The sequence below is a fragment of the Phyllostomus hastatus genome, unplaced genomic scaffold, assembly GCF_019186645.2.
Source record: "Phyllostomus hastatus isolate PE091 unplaced genomic scaffold, TTU_PhHast_1.1 phas_contig_58, whole genome shotgun sequence".
NCBI lineage: Eukaryota > Metazoa > Chordata > Mammalia > Chiroptera > Phyllostomidae > Phyllostomus > Phyllostomus hastatus.
Window position 1 is genome coordinate 58,916,210 of NW_025333916.1, and position 18,836 is coordinate 58,935,045.

Sequence of the window (18,836 nt, forward strand, 5' to 3'; positions counted from 1 at the left end):
CGTGCGTGTGCCCCAGCAAGGATCGAACCTGCAACCTTGGCATATCAGGTCCATGCTGTAACGAGCCGAGTCACCCAGCCAGGCCCTCGGGTAGCTTGCTTAACCAGCCCTCTGAAGAGGGATTCTCCACTCCCCAGCACATCCATTGTCTTTGTCCTCACAGCGCTTAACCAGTAACCGTGATCCTTACTCGTTCGCTGTCACAACCGGCACACACAACACACGCACAAGCCCAGGCGCGCATGACTGAAAGGTGCCAGCTGTGCAGCAGGTACGACTAGAAGCCTCCACTGAAAGGACAAAGGCTTTAAAGGTGCCAGTGACCTCCTGTCCTACTGGGAGGAGCACGCCAGGCTGGCCCCTTGCTGACAGGGCACCAGCTTCGGAAAACCCTTTCGAGGATGAAGAGTTGTATCAGCTCATAGAGGAAGAGTGCGAGTTCCTCACCTCTTCTCAACAGAGCAGCTCCTTGAAGAGAAATACCTTCAGCTTACGTGGAAACCACCACTAATAACTACAATGCTCTGAACACGGAATGACAGATTCTGGTCTTCATTTTCCAAGTTGTCCGTTCTCTGGAATACCCATTACTGATTTAATACAATTCCATTTGGCTACAATGTGTTATACTAGGTTACTACTTAACAAGTCAGTCTCGACCTTTTATTATACAAATGATCCAGGTATATCAAGACCTAAATTACCTAAACCCATCTAGATTAAAATTCCAAGAATAACTTAAGCCCTTAAACCTTTATAACGTGTTCCTAACAGGGTGTACCAACACGTACAGCACACGTGGGTGAGTGTTGAGTTTATGCTGTAGATACATCGAAGCTTACTTCCTTATTGAGATTCCTCCATTCCGTAGATCACTGAACAGGTACTTGGCTCATGAGGAGGGGCATGTTATCCCAACAGAAATGGAAGGCAACCACAGGATACCCAGGTGACTTTCCCAAAGCAGCTTTTGTGTGTTTTAAACTGACCCTCCATTCCCCACTGCCCCATCTCCCCTGCCCCTCTAGCAAGCAGGCTTCCCCCCCATACTCGACTGAAATGAGGCTTATGGACAGAACACTAAGCTGAATTTTGCCAAATCCCTAAATCACTTTTTTTATTTTTAAACTTTAAAATCTCCTTTCTCCTTGGCCTCAGCCACACAGGACCAAGTACCCCTCCACTGCTCTTTCTGCAGCCCCCGAGGCTGACTGTCAACCGCAACCATGTTGCAGTTCCACTCTCTCTGTTGCCTGGCACATAGTAGGTGTGTCACACGCATCAGGTTGAACCAATGAATGAACCACTCTCTCCCTCCGATGGACAACTCCCTGAACTGTTGAATCTAATTGTTTTCCTTCTGGAGTTTGTGTATTTGCAAGTGGTTTCAACAATTATTGAATCACAGTTAATGAGGCCGATTAAGAAACAATCTTTCTCTCTCACCATCACCTCATCTCCTTTAAATTATCATCACCATTCTGACCCTGAAGTCAATTCCCTTTCACAACTGTGTTCATTTCTGCCAAGAGGAGACCCCCAGCCCACTCTCCAATTAACTGCCACATTTACTCAATGCTTCCGAAACTTGTCCTTCTGGTGTCCTACTGACATCTCGACCAAACCCAACGTTAGTTCCCCGCCCCGCGTCCCATATTTCCTCCCTAAGTGCACCAACCACCTCCTCACCCCAGTCAGAAACCTGCCACCCAAGCTTCGTAATCGATTTGAAACCTGTTGCACTCAACACAATGTGGTATTTTTATGTACGTGACCCCAGAGCCCCCAGCACAGCGTGATACAGAAGGCAGGTGGGCTCGCAAACTCTGCCCTCGGACCAGGTCTCAGATGTTCTCATCAGGGCCCTTCCCGATACAGCCAGCCCCACTGGCCCTGCCTCAGCCCCCCGTCCTGGCGGCTTCCACAGGGGACGTTTAGGAATCTGGGGCCTGGCCTTCCAGCTTCAAGACATCACACCCACGCCACCGCCCCCCCCCCCCCCATTAACCATGCTGATGATAATCAATCATGTGTCCTTGGAACCTCCAATGATGCCATTGCTTCGTGACCTGATTGCTATTACCCCACCCGATTCTTCTCATGCCAACCCCTCCCATCTCCTGACCCAACAAACCCCAATTTCTGTGACCCAAAGGCCAAGTCACCAATACCACATGACACGCCCAAGGGTTCCTGGGTCTCACTTCAGCTGTCCTCTGGAGTCACCCATCTGGTCCCGAGTGCCCTCTGCCCCAGAAACACGACGTCCTTAGCTGCTAAGGTAGCCGAGCCGCAGGCGCTGCGTGGGCACACCGGTCACCGTCTCAGTGAACGAGAGTGGCACGGGTCCCAGGCACCTTTTGTCCGATGAGGGATCCACTGCGCAACGCTGAACTCTGATCCTCGGGCCACCAGACCCACAGAGCACACGAACTTCTGCAAAGGACCATTAAATGAGCAACCAAACGCGCCTGCTTGCACTTCATCTTGAGTGTGTTAATCCAGCCTCATCTCCTTCCCATTGCTTCTCCCTGGGTCTTCAGCCCAACTGCGGTCACTGCACCTTCGCTGTTGGCCTGTGAGCCAGCCATGACTTACAGGGACAGTTACCACTGCGCCAAAGTAGTGTCCCAGGGAGGCCCACTTTGTGCCAAGGCCACAGGCACTTCTCAACGCACCACTGCCCCTCACCTTACCTCCACTGTGCCAGTTTCTCTTCCTGACCCGGGATCCGGCAGGTCCATAGGTCTTCAGGCCAGTGCCCATTTGCCACAAAGCCTACCATTTAGTCCACATTGAAGACTACCTATCTCCACAGTCCCCTCCACCATACAGGACTCTGCCATCAGCACTACAGGGATTTCAGAAAGCTCCTAAGAGCAAGTCACATCTCAGCTGGATCAGGCCAAAATACTGTTTCGAATGCTAGGAAGCCGAGCGTAGATTCAGATGAGCGGGGGCTTCTGTGCACTCCGGAGCGCAGTGAAGGGAAAACCGGGGAGGCAGCGAGGACCAGAGCCCTTGCAAGGCCAGGCGAGGCTGCAGAGCAGTTCGGCCGCTTCACTACTTCGTGGTGACCGTCCCGGCACTTGTGTCCTCAGCCTCCCACGCCCCGGCTCGGCAGGCCGGCGGAGCTGCCCCGGCTCACTTCAAAAAACTCTTCGGCGACAGGCCACCAAAACGGGGAAAGCGCAGCAAAAATCCCGGAGCACTCTAACACAGAACCCCCCCCCCACCCAGTGGAGGGCTAAAAATGCTCCACCAGAGACCAGTTTCTGCCTGGCTTTCCGTTACTCCCCGCCCCAGCCCGTGGTGTCTGCACGGGGCCCCAGACTCACACACCCAGCGGGTGGGTCGGCTTCCCACTCAAACCTCACACACAGCCTGTGCGCCAGACGCCAAGCGAGCATTTTGGATGCTGGGGCGAGTTAAGACAGAATCCATCTGACCCTCAACCCTCATGTTCTCATGGACACTCAAGCCCTTCTGTACAGGACTGGACAACCACTCCCCAAAGCCATACACTGCAGCAGGGGAATGTTACTAAAAGAAGTAATCTATGCTTTCATTTACTCTACCATGTTAAATATGCATACAAGCCTCACACTCCGTGCTACTTTACCTCTCACTACATTCTTCATGTCACCCACAGTGCTGTTTGCTCGAAGCAATCCTGGAATTCTGCTGGTTTCTCGTCCTCCTAAGCAGTATCCCAACCCAGGTCAGAGGTCAGAGCTGCAAAACCACCGCTTGACAAGTAAACCTGATATTGAGTCGTCCTGTCCCCAAACCTCTAATTCGCTGAGGCTCCGAGTGGACTGAAAACCCCTCAGCACACCAGACACTTTTGGACACCAGCATTTATTGTGGGACTAATCAGCGAAATCCTCAGGATGAGCTGGACGCCGCGACAGCTGCCCTCTTGGGTTTGGGTGTCGTCCCTTCACGGAATCCATGCCTGCACCACGTCAAAGACAAGAACCGTTACTTCAGCAACCTCAGAGAGACGTTTTACTTTTTGCTAAAACAGATTTTTAATGAGCTTATCTCAGTTAAATGCTGAAATCAATAATGAATTCATATGTTCAGACATTTATTTTTACAACATCATCGATAAGCTGCAATAGTTTTTTTTATACCCTTCTGCTTCACGGCATCTATTTTTGGGGTAGTAAACTGCACTTGAAAAATAAACTCAACAATGCACTTGGTTTTACTGATCACCGGACTGGGATTTCCCTGCCACCTGTGAGGAGACCCAAGGCACTTGTGAAAACAGGTCCCTTTGCTACGAAGCAGCTTTAACTACTGTCCTTTAAGCAAGGAAAGAAAACGCACGTGTTTAATGGCAGGTAGTTTCTAAACTGCTCGACATGTTTTACAGTCTAACTCACTCAACAGTCACACCTATTCGAAGCCAAGTGTACTGTGGTCGTAGCCCTCGGGAAGACCCGTGAAGTGAGGCCCAGAAGGCCCCGAACCCCTCCGCCGCAGTAGCAGACGGGTCCACAGGGAGCCGCACCACCGCACGATGGTGTGAAGCCGCAGCACACCAGCGCAGGCACATCCCAGGGTGCCGTCCGTGTTCACAAAGCCCGCCTCCTGATCTCTGACAATTACAAAATCTGGAACCGAGTGGGGAGCAGCAGCCGGGGATTCTGCTTAACATCCTCCACTGCTGCTCACAACAAAGAACCGCCTATGTTGAGACCTCAGATGGGCCAATGCTTGAAAAGCAGTTTGTAAGCCTAGGTTGGGGCTGAAACCTCTGCCTTTCTAACAGAAGTAAAAGTTCCTCCTTATACAAATGCAGAAGCAACTATGACAGACAGCTTGCTACAGCGGACCCCCCAAAGCCACGGAACTGAAGGTCTGGCTGCAGACCTCATCCGCACAATACTGTCTTTTAGCAAAACCCAGGCTCAACAGATCTGAAGGCTATGGTGGCAGAAAGCACCTCCGCACACCCCTCCCCCGCCCACCAGGGCAGCACCCTTCCCGCACACCAGTAAGTGACCGAGACGATTCTCGTCCAAGCTCGCAGGGCCCACAACGACCGCAACAGAGAGGCTGTACCTGAATCTGCGGTACACGATCTTCAGGTGCCTCATGCGACCGGTCCCGGTAGTGTTTCGTCGCTTGGCCTTGGCACTCCAGTTATCTAAAACACAAAACTCGGGTGAATGGTTTCCCGGGACACCTTGCAGGCACCACTGGTCCATCCAGGTAAGAGCCTCCCCTGGGTTTTCAATCAGCTTCACGGGCACGCAGGCTCACACCTTCACGGGAGGCACCCCCCAAGAAGGTCCCAAAGCAGCCCCCAGGAGCGGCGCCAGCAGTACCGTTCCCGACCCCGAGATGCATCCCAACGCCCAGTCCGCCTGGGAAAAGGTGAACTCACACTTTCTCTTCCGCTTGGCGGGGTAGCCGCACTTGCCGCAGGTGGACTTCTGCAGGTGGTAGGCCTTGGAGCCGCAGCGGCGGCACAGCGTGTGCGTCTTGTTGCGGCGCTTGCCGAACGACGACGTCCCTTTCGTCTGTGAGCCAAGGGGACAAACAATTGTGAAACACAGCAGTCGGCGCGCGCTTCCCGTAAAGACGCTGGAGCAGAGGCGAGCTTTACCACGGTCACAGGGGCTGAAGTTACCCTCGGGCTGGCCAGAAAGTTCGTGTCGTTTCGCCATATAATAAGACATTTTTCTTCGTTCTTACCAATAACTTTTATTATTTGGATATCTTGAGTATGTCGGCTCTCTCCCGCTATTGGCTTCCAGGGGGTAGAGGCCAGGGGTGCTGCTAAACGTCTCCCAATGCATGAGCCAGCCCCGCAGCAAGGAATGAATTTGGCCAAAATGTCAACATGGCCAAGAAACTTCAGAAACCACTTCGGACACATTTAATCGGTCACAGCACCTCCGCCACACACTGCACAATTTTTTTTTTGCGTTTCAGCTGCATTTTTACCTCTCTTGAAATAAACCACAATACGCCAAAAATGTTATTTTCTTTTCATCGTCACTATTAAAATAGCTGCACAAAAACTCAGTCATTTTGACCATTTTAAAATGCACTTTGAGATGACACCTGACACAACACAATCTAACAAAACTGCTTTGCATACATAAAGTTAAAGACAGCTAAGCACGACTCAAACCACCAGGACGGGAAAAAAAAAACATAGGAACTTTCTGGCCAACGCAGTTCACTTTTCTTAGAGGTTCGATCCAAAACCACTACCTGCATTTCACATTTTATCTAAAGCTTCCCGCAGGAGTTGCTGTGCTTCGAAACCTGCCACATTTTAGCGGGGAAAAGGCAAAAGACGAAATGTGGTTCTCCTCCCTACCCTCCTCACTCACACACCTAAGGGCGCCCGCCAAGCACCACCGACCCCACAAAACCACTCTCCTCCAGAGCGAGGCGCCCCGAAGCCAGCTTCTTCCTCTAATGCCCACCCGAGGGCAGGGCGGTGCGGACACCAAAGCTCAGCCTGCAGCGAGGGATCTACAGCGGCTCCAGTTCCAAGACCGCAGGCTCGGCACCCCAGGTAGCGTTAGGAGCCACTCTCCTGCTCCGGGAGGGCCACAGCGCGTCCCTTCCCTGCCCACCCGCTCCCATGATCGGCAGCCTTGCCGGCACTCCCACGGAGAGCAAGGAGCGTGGCGCTGGGGACACGGATGGGGGGCGATTCGAAGAGGCCTTGCCACCAACTCACCATCTCGCCTCTGCCGCCGTGACCAAAGAGACCGGAAGAGAAGACACTTCCGCTATATCGCGCTGAAAAGCTTCCGCTCTGGGGAGTACTTCCGGCGGGGCGCGGTGCAGCGTCCTCAAGGGTCCGTCACTACGGTGTGTTTAAGGGGTGGGCGGGGCCGGTGGGAGTTTCAGCTCGCGGCTGGCGGGTGGGGCCGAAACTCGGAGCTTTGTGGTGCTGGAGCCTCTGCTGCTGGAGCCGCCTTTGGGCCTTCGCGCGTTTTCAGCCAGAGCTGTGGCCGCGTCGCCGAGCGCGGTCCCGAGCTGGTGGGGAACCTGGAGTGTGAAGCTGTCCCTCCCGGCGGTACGCGCCGCGGACTCCGCGTAAAGGGACTAGGATCCCGATGCGGAGAAACCGGGTTCTTCGGGGTCCTTTTCCCTCTCGCCGGAAGCTTCTCTGAGAGGTCGCTGCGAGGAGCGAGGCGACTCAGAATCTAAAAACCGAGCAAATGATGTTAGAAAACTGTAGTAATTTACAGGTCGAGTTTTGACTACCCACGCGGATCTTGAGGGTAGTGTCCCGCATCGCAGCGTGAAGAAATCCGATTGGGCAGCTTTGGGTAGGCTCCGGGAGCCTGCACTCGGGAAACCCGTTCCAAATAGTTTCGAAATGGGTGGTTCCCACACCTCGATTAATGTGAATCCAGTTGTTAACCTTTCCCCATCAAAGTCCCCCGCAAGACGATGAACTATCCAAACATTGAAAAAGTGTAGGGAAAAATGATCCCGAATAACCCTATTATGTGCTTTCTAAAGCAAACCAATGCTACCTGCTAATGTGAATTGTCAGCAAAGGTAATTAATTGACTAAGCGCTGGCAGAACAAGGTGAACTGGAGGAATCAGGCTTAATTTTGTCACATGAACAGTAGGCGCTGCGAATAGAAACAAAGACAAACCTTCACTGAAAGTTACATGCCTGGGGCTTGACCACCCACCATGACCTGTCCAGCTAGGAATTTAAGCTCCGATGACCCTGTGGGGTTACCTTCGGTAAAACCCCCCTTTTTTTGTCCACATGTAAAATACTCCAGATTATTCATCCAGACTTCTGTTGAGCCTTATTTCAGATTGTTTTCAGGTTCTTAGGAACTGCATCACTGAATAAAGACCAACTAGTTTTTTTTTAATCAAAATAAAGTTTGCTAATAAGAGCCAAAAAAGTAACATATTAAATGGTAATGTTTAAAGTAGGAAGTTTGACTCCCTCTGTAACCGATCCACAGAGATACCAGTGTTATAATCGGGGTATCTCTTAGCTGTCTTATTTCAAGTACAATGTGTATTTATGTGTGCATGTTATATGTATACACTATATACATATTTTATTTATTTATTTATTTATTTATTTATTTATTTATAGAGAGGGAAGGGAGGGAGAAAGAGAGAGAGAGAGAGAGAAACATCAATGTGCGGTTGCAACCCCGTGGCCTGCAACCCAGGCATGTGCCCTGACTGGGAATCGAACCTGTGATGCTTTGGTTCGCAGCCTGAGCTCAGTCCACTGAGCTACGCCAGCCAGGGCTTATATACATATTTTTAAAACATAAATGGGATCTGTAACTTACTGTATTCTATACCAATACATCATGGGTATCACAACTTGTCAAGATGTAAGGATTTACTTCATTCTTTTTAACCACTTTTTTTTGGTGTTTCATTGTTGACGTGTTAACATTTATTCCACAAACCCCCAATTTATGGAAATTTTTATTACTTTCAATTTCCTGTTACTATAAACAATCATGCAATACAGAGTCTTGTGCATGCATCTTTGGGCATTTGTCTGGTCATTCCCTTCAGAAGATTTCCCAGCAGGGGAATTGCTGGACTGAAGGGTATGAATATTTTTTCTATCAACATTTATTTATTGCTGCATATTGCCAGATTTCTCTTCAAAAAGAGTTATCAATTCACATTTTTATGATCACAGATAGAGCTTAGAGCAGGGAATACCTAGTGCGATCTGAAGTTCAAAGGAGACTTCCCAGAGCGGCCCCTGGGGGCCAGTGGTGGAGACTGAGTCTGGTCTGGGAAAGAGCAGATGAAAGAACCGCAGGAGCCAGGGTGTGGCCGGCGCGGGGCTGGGCGGCCACGCTGCCCCGGCCTGTTAGTGTCGGAGGTCTCCCACACCAGGCAGCACTGACATAGTTCACCTTTGCCAACTAGAATTCTTCTTTCCCTTTGTAAACATTTTTCTTTCTTGAGACTTTATCGCTTGTTCTGAGGATAAGGACATGGGCATTTCAATTTTCATACAACTTTTAACCTACATACGGACATACCCCAAACCTAAAATATAGTTGTGATTCTTTTTCTAAACAGTTATTCCCGTGACTTTCCAACTTAAAATTTGGAGGCAAATTTTCCTTAATAGAATACCAGATACCGACATTCACCCTGGCTGGTGTGACTCAGTGGATTGAGTGGCGGCCTGCAAACCAAAAATTTGCTGGTTTGATTCCCAGTCAGGACACATGCCTGGGTTGTGGGCCGAGACCACAGTTGGGGGTGCATGAGAGGCAACCAATCCATGTATCTCTCCCACACTGATGTTTCTCTTCCTCTCTCCCTTCCTTCCCCTCTCTTGGAAAGTAAATAAATAAAATCTTTAAAAAAACTAAAAATAAAAAATAGAATATCAGGTACCAATATCTTCAAATGTTGATACCGTTACATCATAGTCCCACGAATTCACGATTTAATGTCATATACATGGCATAATCTAAGTTTTAATCTTTCACAGCACAGCTTTATGAAGAAAATTGGACAACCACACCAAAGACGTTACAGAGTGCACAAAATTTGGACACGTAGAACCAAGATCAAGGAGTGGTTTTCTTTAGGAAACAATTCTACCAAAAACATGGGAGTCGAAGAAATTTAAAATGTTGAAGACACGTTACATGCAGGACGGACTCCAAACTGCCATTTACTGTGCTTTGCATTATGGGACACGCCCTTGCCCCCATCAACGGAATGTTAAGCTGACACCCAAGACCATCAGAGCCTCCCCTGTTCACTGCCCCACTTCTTCTGCTTGTACCAAAGAGCAGACAACCAGCAAACAATTTCACCTCTTTTAAAAAAAGCACTGGCACTGTACAGCAAAATAGGACGAGGTGGCGTTCCCTCCTTAAACATGTTCCTTGAGCTACTAAAAAACTTACATTTACAAAGTAGTTGGTAAAAATATTCCTTTGGATTGTAAAAAACGGGAGACAGGGGGGCCCCTGACAAGGACATGGTGTTTGATGTTGATCACACCTGGCTTCCTTCCCTCCTGCTTCCCCAGCAGCTGGTTCCTCCTCGGTCTTAGTTTCTCCGTTTCCTGTGGGTTGGTCAGTCTTTCGTGCCTCGGTTACCACGTCTGCCTGTTTCCCTTTCGCTTTCCTCTCCCCTCTGTTTGCACTTTCCTGTCTGCAGGTTACCCTTTCCTGCCACTTTTTTTTTTTGGCTCCTCCATTTTTGCAGGAGCTGACAAACTCACCGATCTTCTCTTGGGCTCCTCCTCCACCGCCCCGTAGGGGAAGCTGGCCTTCCCCTTGGGCCGTGTGGCAGCAGCCAGCTGCTCCGATCCACCTCAGCTTGTTTTTACCCAATGGAAGAACTTCGTATTCCCGTTCCTGGGCTGGAGAAAACACCAGCAATGGCTACCCCGAGTGCACCCTCGGAGATTATAGAGAGAGAACGGAAAAGGTTGCTGGAAATCCTCCAGCAAGATCTTGATTCCGTCTTAGATTCCCTGACCTCTCGGAGGCTGATTTCTGAGGACGAGTATGAGACGCTGGAGGACATGAGAGATCCCCTGAAGAAAAGTCGAAAGTTGTTGATTTTGGTACAGAAAAAGGGAGAAGCCAGTTGTCAGCACTTTCTCCAATGTTTACTTAGTACTTTTCCAGAGTCGGCGACGACAACGTGGGGCTTAAGCTGGCACGGTAAGTTGAATTTCTACGCTTTTTGAGGGGTGAAAGGGACGAGGCAGATTTCCTGAAAAAAGACAATGATCACTTGTTATTTTCATTTGTCTTTTCCCCCAGAGATAATTTTTCACTGAAATATGATACAGGGGAAGCGGCCGGGATTCAAAAAGCAGGGAACAATGCATCTTACTTCGGGGAATGATAATTTTTTTGTTTAAAGTGCAACCAACATTTGCAGTTGTTTCAGAGCTGGTATACACTGCTCATGATCACGACGGATGCCCCGAATTACTCACAGCTGGGCAGAGACTGCTGTACATGGTGACACAGCAGGGATTTCTTTATCAAGTCGGGGGACTCACGAACATAAACAGTCCCCAAACCACGAGCTGCGTCTTTCCCTTAGAGCAGACATTTGGGAAATACAGGGCAAACAATCCATATACAGGGTGGGTCGCTCTCTTCATTTTTTTCTCTGATGAGAATGCCAGCAGAACCCTAGTTTTCTGAAGCAACTCTAACGCTAATTTTTCAGTGTTCAGAGATAGTTGGTGGCAAATGAGGGGGCAATTCTTCCAGAATGGATTGTTGAGCGGTTCTGCGGACCGCCACCAGGAGCAAGTGCAGCTCCTTCTGCGGGAATCCAGGGAGCGAGTGAGAGAAGACAGAGGCAGCGTGAGAGATCCCAAGGTTGATGTTAATGGTCCCCAACGTAGAACAAGACCTGTCTGCTTAGAGAACCAGGTCTTACTATTTCTAGGATTTACTATTTTAAATTAGAGCTATTTGCTTGCTGATTAGAAACCATTCGGATCGGACTTTATCGGCAATGGCCCACGGAATTCTGAGCTGGTTTTGGGTCACAGTAAATCCACAAGTAAATGCTGCTCATAAGATTTAATTTTTTTTCACTCAGTTGAGATTTGTCTTTGCTATGAAAGACTTGGAATTTTGAGCAAGGCAGGAGCGGGGTCTACTTTTTCCCCCAGTGAGAAAAGAAGGTTCCGACAGTTGACTTCCTGCCACTTACGTTGGGGGTGGTAGGTATTTCCACCTCCCAATGAATTAAAGAAGAGAGAGAATGCTCGGAAACTCAAGTAAACAGAAAATTTCTTTTTTGTGGGTGTTAATTTGAAAACCAAAATAAAACCCCTAAAACTGTCCTGTTCCTTTTCAGAATGTTTAAAACATGAGGACATAGAACCTCTTCAATCCATGGGTACGAGCGAGACTTCAGAAGAGCCACTTTCCCCGGGAGAGAAACAGCCTGGGGATTCTGAGCCCGCGGTGCCCTTCGCGGAGAAAGAGCGCCTGGGTTTGGAACCCTCCGAGACTGAGACGTTCGAGGACAAGAAAACCAGTTATGGGGAGACGGCTGGGCCCTCAGGGGCGGGGGCGGAGGAGGGCCACACACCAGCGGCCCCACTGCCACGCTCAGTGGAGGATGTCGAATATGAAGTTTCAGAAGCTGTTAACTATTTACAGGATGGACAGAGATACGATGAGATCGACGATTCTTTATACTTAGGGGAGGAGGACTGTCTGGAGTCAGGGATGTGCTCTGGAGATGCAGCAAGCGCTGTGGAGGAAGAGGACCCCAGTGCCCCAGAGTACCTGGTCTACGATGGCGAAGAGGACTCTGCGTATTCCGACACCACAGAGCTCTCCGGTGAAGAACAGAGTCCTGGGGAGTCAGACACGGGCCTGCCGTTGGAGCAGGAGGAGGAGGAGGCGGAGGAGGAGGAGAGGATGGAAGGTATGGGACCTATGGGTGACCACTAGGAGAGGGGAGGAGGAAGGGCCCCAGATGTCAGCGTCTCAGCAGTTCCTTGCCCGCTGTAAGCAGGCTGTCCCCAGAGGTGGGTGCTGCTGGGGAGCAGGCCCGGACGCTGCGCAGGGTAAGGAGAGATGGATATTGATCGCAGCTGACCGGTTGCTGTCGTCACCCCCATTACACGGACGAGAAGCCGCTAGCCACTTACTTTGGGCATTACCTTCCCGTCCTTAAATTCGGTTTCTTCAGTCGTTTGAGCGCCTTTGTAACCAAGGGAATATGGCGATCACGGGCCTCACGGTTGAAATGAAGGCAGGAGAGGAGTTTGTGGGAAGTGGAGACAATTTCAAAATACTCTCACTCGGCTCGATCCAGTCTACCAAATATCGATTGCCACCTCGATGAAGAAAACTATGCTAGACTCTTCAATTAGAGTCGTTCTTCCTTTTAAAAAATGTATCATTTATTTTTAGTGAATTTATCGGAGTGACATTGGTTAATAAAATTATATAGGTTTCAGGGGTACAGCTCTGGCATACATCATCTGTGTATTGTAGTGTGTTCACCACCCAGGTCCAGGTTTCCTTCTGTCACCGTACATCCCCCTTCACCCTCTTCTGCCGCCCGCACCTCTCCTTCCCCTCTGGCAACGACCACACTGCTGTCCCTCTGTGAGGGTAGTTTTAGTTTTTGGGTTTTTTTTTTTTTTTTGCTTAACCCCTTCATCTGTTTGCACCCTGCTCCCTCTGACAGCTGTCAGGGAAGGACTTCGAATGTGAAAGTGACATTCACCGAGTTACCTTCTTTCCCACAGAAAGAAAAAAGGTGTTTAAAGACGTCCTGTCCTGTCTGAACCTGGACAGGAGCAGAAAGCTGTCGCCAGATGCCGTGAGACAGTTCTCCTTGGATCGAGGGTGTAAGTGGACCCCCGAGACCCCGGCAGACCTGGCCTGGAATTTCCTGGTGAGAGTTCAAGCCCTGGAGGTGGCGGCTCCAGAGTCAATCCTTAGACACGACGCTGTGAGTGAGGAGAGCAGAGGGGAATGGCCAGCTGGCGTCGGGGGGGACACGGCCATCAGAGACGTCGGCGCCCCCAACCCCCTGGACATGCTCTGTGCCTCCCTGCTGTGCTCAGACGGCGCTTTGCAGCGCCAAGTCCTGGCGAGCATGCGCCGATGCCAGTTCGCGCTCCCCCTGCTGCTGCCGGATGCGGAGAACAACAGAAGCATCTTAATGCTGGGAGCCATGAGGGACGTGGCGAAGCAGCAGCCAGCGCGGGCTTTAGGGGGGCCTGCAGGGGACACGGAAGCGTTTCTGGCTCGCGTGAAGATGCCCGTCATCTCTTTTGTGCGTCTGGGAGACTGTAGCATCTCCAAGTCCAGAATCCTCAACGCGCTGCTCAGCCCTGCCCACCTGGAACCACGCCACGTCTTCCTCCACCGGGACGAGGCGGCGCCGGGGCCTCCCCGGCGGATCTCCGACGGCCTGGTGGAGATCGCGTGGTGTTTTCCTGACGGCGACAGGCCACAGGAGGACGCCCCCTTTCCCCAAGAGCCTGTTGCCTTGGCCAACCTTCGTGGAGATGTCGAAAGGTTTTGGGTGCAATTTGGCTTCTTGATGGAAGTGTCCTCGGCCGTGTTTTTTTTCACCGACTGCCTAGGTGAAAAGGAATGGGACCTGCTCCTGTTTTTAGGAGAAGCCGCCATGGAGAGATGCTATTTCGTCCTCAGTCCCCAGGCCAGGGAAAGTGAAGAGGCCCAGATTTTCCAGACGATCCTGAAGTTGAGGCCATCCCAGCTACTGTTCTGGGAGGAGGAGGCGGCTGGGGAGACAGGGGGGAACATACAGAGACTCCACACTGCCCTCGGAGACGTGATGTCCTCCTCCCTCCAACGCGTGTCCGTGGAGGACATGGGCTCCCTGGCCAGAGAGCTGGGGATCCAGGTGGACCAAGACTTGGAGGACGCTGACGGAGTTCCAGTCCCTCCTAGTGAAAGCTGCGCTGGAGCCGCCGAAGACGAGGGAACACAAGGACACAGGCAGCCGGAAAGCTCGTCAGAAAGCACAGCTGAGCTGCCAGCGAAAGGGTTCGGAGCTGCAGGGGAGGGCAGCCCGGCTCCTGCGAACATCCACCTCGGCCCCGGGGTCAGGCCTCACCTGTGGAACTCCTGCTTCTTCCCCATCAACCGTGTTCCTTTCAGAGCCCCGTGGGTTATGGGCTCCCACTTTGGGGCAGGACAGAAGTCTAAGTGGTTCCATCCTTCACCTTTTCAGAGTTCATGGGCCCATGGTCAAGGTAGAAGTTTTGGGGTCCAGCACTTCCAACCCCCGAGATTTTGTCCCGGTGGAAGGTTTATGAGATTTTCGAGATTCCCTCGTAAACATCACGTGCATGGACTATTTGGGAGACCGCTAAGACCTGTTAGTCCGCATGTACAGGCCTGGCCTCGAAGACCACAGACCTTGGGAGCTTGTGAAAGGCCTGCTGTAATGGCCCCCTGGATACGTCACCCCCATCCCCTGGGCGCACGGCCAACAGGACCATTTGGGAAGCCGCAGCCTAGGCAAGCCCACCCCCAGGCAGCACAGCCGACTGAGGCCACTGGAAAACCTATGAGAACAACATCTCATACCGTGAATGCTCACTCTCAAGCCTGTCGACCTGCAGGAGTCATACAAAGACCCATAAGACCCGCCTTTCAGCAAGGATTCAAGCCAAAGACCCAAGGGGGGCCTTTAAATCCAGCTGTCCAAAAGGGATCCCATCCCATGTCCAACAACACATTTTTACCCAACTCTCTGTTTGGTCAGCCCAAGCCATCCCAGTACCAGCACCCCCAGCCCAAACCCTCCCAACCCACGTCCTCCCAACCCAAACCCACTCACACAAAACCCACTCAGCCCCAGCCCTCCCAGGCCAAATCCTCGCCATCCAAACCCACACAGCCCCAGCCCTCCCAGGCCAAATCCTCGCCATCCAAACCCACGCAGCCCCAGCCACGCAAGCCCCAGGCCTCCCAGTCTAGGCCTCAGCCCAGATCTACTCAACCCAAGTCATCGCAAGCCAGCCACTCACAGGCTAAGACATCCTACTCAAGAGCCGGGCCCAAGAGGGGTGGGAAGCCCTGAGGTGCTCACTCCAGAGACCTGTGAGACTCTCTCCCCCTGGGCCATTCCGATCCCACAGCAGCAACTCGAGGAAGAGTGGCAGCGACCTTAAGAGACTGCTGTCGTCAGCGTGACACCGAAAACAGACGTGCACAGCCTACCTGGACATCCCTGAACTATCTGGAAGAACTGTGTCCCTAACAAAGAGGGAAAAATATGAAAAGAATGAGGACTAGAACCAAGCAGTAAATAATACATTAATTGAATCCAACCTTGAGTATTAGGTAATAGGTAGCCTGCATCCAGGGCTGTGAGGCAGCCCCATGTGGGTGGGGAAAAATGGGGTTGGAATCTTGAACTGCAAAGTGATCATTCACTAGGACTCAGGTTGTCTCACTGTTGCCAGTCAAATTGCCTTAATTGTTGGTTGCTCCAGAGGTGTCCCGGTCAAACTTTTTCATGTAACGTTGGCTGCTAAGCAGATAACCCTGTTCGTCTGGGATAATCAGTTTGCTTCTAATTACAGCCCCAATTTTCTTGGATAATAAAACTCTCTCACTTGATCCTTACATATAGAAATAATGAACTATCAACCAATAAAATGAATTATTTTTTATCAACTTTATGTGTATGACTCATATTTTAAATATTTATAATAGGTAAGATAATTTGGCTTATTCTTAGAGGATCTGATATATTAGCCTCATGATTCCAGCTTAAAATGTATAATTAAATTTTTAATGTTAGAGTTGCTATTTTTAATATGAAAAAATTAAGATCTGTTTATAAAGTTTGTTAAAAGCCTTGAAATGTTTAAGAGAACTTAAGATTCATAGGTTTTACCATTTTAATTTATTAGATTTATTTTTGTCATAAACATTCTGCTAAGTTCTGCTAGTTTGAAACATTAAGTAAAAGTACTATATTAATTTAAAATATTTATGTGAAGTTTTAATTAAGTTTGTAAATGATGCCAAGTATTTTTTTAAAGATTTTATTTATTTATCTCTAGAGAGAGAGAGGAAGGGAAGGAGAAAGAGAGTGAGAGAAACATTGATGTGAGAAACATGAATCGGTTGCCTCTTGGGTGTCCCCAGCTGGGGACCTGGCCCACAACCCAGGCATGTGCCCTGACCGGGAATTGAACCAGGGACCTTCACTTTGCAGGACGACACTCAACCAATTGAGCCACTCTGGTCAAGGCATGATACCAAATATTAATAAAAGACCACTTTAAAGGAAAATGTTAAAAAATTTTTTTTAAATATTTTATTTATTTATTTTTTAGAGAGGGAAGGGAGGGAGATAGAGAGAGAGAGAGAGAGAAACATCAGTGTGCGGTTGCTGGGGGTTATGGCCTGCAACCCAGGCATGTGCCCTGGCTGGGAATCGAACCTGGGACACTTTGGTTCCCAGCCCGCGCTCAATCCATTGAGCTACGCCAGCCAGGGCTAAAATTTTTATTAAATTGAAATAAAATAATAAGATTATAGGAGCCTTGGTTTTTGAATTTGTAACTTTTATAAAAGTAATACTAATTTTAAGTAGTAAAATACCCCCAAGTTGTTCTTTCTGAGTTAAAAAATGGCTTGAAGGACTCACAAAAAAATCATATTGACAAGTAAATGAGAAATGATCTTTGGAAAAGAGTAATCAATCTCTGAGAACATTCTCACACTGCAATAGGTACCCTTCGTTTGTCTGTGCGCACATTACGCAATCAATACTGAGTATTCAGAGGGTGTTGCACCCCTCTAGAGGTAACAGTAAGGGTAAGGAAAGAAAAAGAGGACTAAGCGTGTGAATCTTTATCTTTGGCAGGAGAAAAAGCACACTAACTACTTCACAAGTATGAAATCTTTGGTGTAAAAGTGGTGTCTCTCGAATGAAAGTAATACTTTTGTTGTTTAAGCTTTTGAAATGAGCAATAGTATGATTTTTAAAATTTTAATTTTAACTTTAAAAAAGTTTTTAAAGAGAGGGGAAGGGAGGGAGAAAGAGAAACATCAACTGGTCGCCTCTCGTTTGGCCAGGACCAAACCCATAACCCAGGCATGTGCTCTGACCAAGAATTGAACCAGCGACCCTTCGCTTTGTGGGAAGATGCCTAACCAACTGAGCCACACCACTCAGGGCTAGTGTGACGTTTTTCTAAGTTTTCCTCTGAATCCTTCGAGATCGGCTCCTGAAGGATAGACCTTGTCGGGTTATTGTCACCAACAGATTTGGTATCTCGCTGGGTCTTGACAATACATAGACGGTGCATTGAAATTGGACAATTTGAGAAGAGTTTAATAAAGGGACTATTTCTAGAAGACGGAGCAAGATGTAAAAACAGCACAAGGGAGAGCATGATACACTGGGCTAGTGACAGGCACATTACCGCCCCAGGGTCCAGAGGGAGGGAGCAGTGCTTTCTCCAGAGGGAACTGTTGCTCGGAAAGGGTCTGGGGTCTGCTCGGTGGAGGGACACTGCGGGCTGCAGTGACCTGCAGGGAGGTATCCCAGGGAGTAAATATCCACTCCTTACCTCCGAAACGCCAGGGTGTCCCTTGGGCGAGATTCAACTCACAACCGGAGAACAAGAAGTCCATCTAGGCAGCTGACGCAGGGCAGCCTTTTAGGGTTCTGAGCAGGTTGGAGAGTGGACCTAGAGGGGCAAACAGAAGACACCCAGCAGATCCCCCCTTTTCTATTCCATTCTTCCATTTCTCTTTTTCCCTTCTTCCTTTACACACTTTTCCTTATTGAGCATCTATTACGTGCAAGGCACCAGATTAGAAACCAAGAAGACATGGAAACAGAAGGAGACATCCTTCTCCAGTTGTGCGATCCTAAAAATGTGTTCCCTCTTTATTGTAAAACTATAAGCTCATTATACATAGTTTTGAAAATGCAGAAATACACAGAGAAGAAAGGAACATAAGAATAATCAGTAATCTCACAACTCAGTAACTAGTGGTGTCGTCCTCTAGCTCATTAACAATACCTTTATGTGTTTTCCCCATGTGGGCATATTTTACAGGCAGCACTGAATTACATTTTCCAGTCTGTGCTAGCGCCAAACGTGGCCAAGTCGAACCCAGTGTCAGGGGCAGGCGGCATGAACAGCGCGAAATATTGGTGTTCAAGACGTCTTAAGAAGGTCTGCATTCAGGACATGAATATAATTTAAGGGTGTCATTGTAAAGTGCACAGGTCCACTTAATCAAACGTGCACAAATTTAGGGTCGCTTGTTTATATTCGTTATTTACAAACTTGAGAACATTTCATTTGGA

The 18,836-nt window shown here is 49.4% G+C and overlaps 2 protein-coding genes and 1 non-coding gene across 3 annotated transcripts; 1 reads left to right on the forward strand and 2 right to left on the reverse strand.

Annotated features, from left to right (window-relative positions):
* Nucleotides 1-3,842: 3,842 nt before the first annotated feature.
* On the reverse strand, nucleotides 3,843-6,872 carry RPL37 (ribosomal protein L37). Its single transcript, XM_045847951.1, has 4 exons — nucleotides 6,716-6,872; nucleotides 5,402-5,537; nucleotides 5,077-5,161; nucleotides 3,843-3,958 (listed from the first exon to the last, which is right to left on the reverse strand). Exons 1-4 carry the CDS (start codon nucleotides 6,716-6,718, stop codon nucleotides 3,889-3,891), a joined length of 294 nt encoding a protein of 97 aa, XP_045703907.1. The 5' UTR covers nucleotides 6,719-6,872; the 3' UTR covers nucleotides 3,843-3,888.
* On the reverse strand, nucleotides 4,041-4,120 carry LOC123825030. The gene has a single exon (XR_006786812.1). It is a non-coding gene; the product is annotated as a small nucleolar RNA SNORD72 (small nucleolar RNA).
* Nucleotides 6,873-10,242: 3,370 nt separating the features above from the next.
* CARD6 (caspase recruitment domain family member 6) lies at nucleotides 10,243-16,182 on the forward strand. The gene is made up of 3 exons (XM_045847950.1): nucleotides 10,243-10,690; nucleotides 11,853-12,431; nucleotides 13,264-16,182. The coding sequence occupies exons 1-3, from the start codon at nucleotides 10,354-10,356 to the stop codon at nucleotides 15,576-15,578; spliced, it is 3,231 nt and encodes a 1,076-aa protein (XP_045703906.1). The 5' UTR covers nucleotides 10,243-10,353; the 3' UTR covers nucleotides 15,579-16,182.
* Nucleotides 16,183-18,836: the final 2,654 nt, after the last annotated feature.

Coding starts and splice junctions, on each gene's coding strand:
- RPL37 (XM_045847951.1), bottom strand. Junction 5,162..5,401: donor CGCCAAGCGGAAGAGAAAGT/GTGAGTTCACCT, acceptor TTTGTGTTTTAG/ATAACTGGAGTGCCAAGGCC. Junction 3,959..5,076: donor ATCGTGTACCGCAGATTCAG/GTACAGCCTCTC, acceptor GACGTGGTGCAG/GCATGGATTCCGTGAAGGGA.
- CARD6 (XM_045847950.1), top strand. CDS start 10,354: ATGGAAGAACTTCGTATTCCCGTTCCTGGGCTGGAGAAAACACCAGCA. Junction 10,691..11,852: donor GTGGGGCTTAAGCTGGCACG/GTAAGTTGAATT, acceptor GTTCCTTTTCAG/AATGTTTAAAACATGAGGAC. Junction 12,432..13,263: donor GGAGGAGGAGAGGATGGAAG/GTATGGGACCTA, acceptor TCTTTCCCACAG/AAAGAAAAAAGGTGTTTAAA.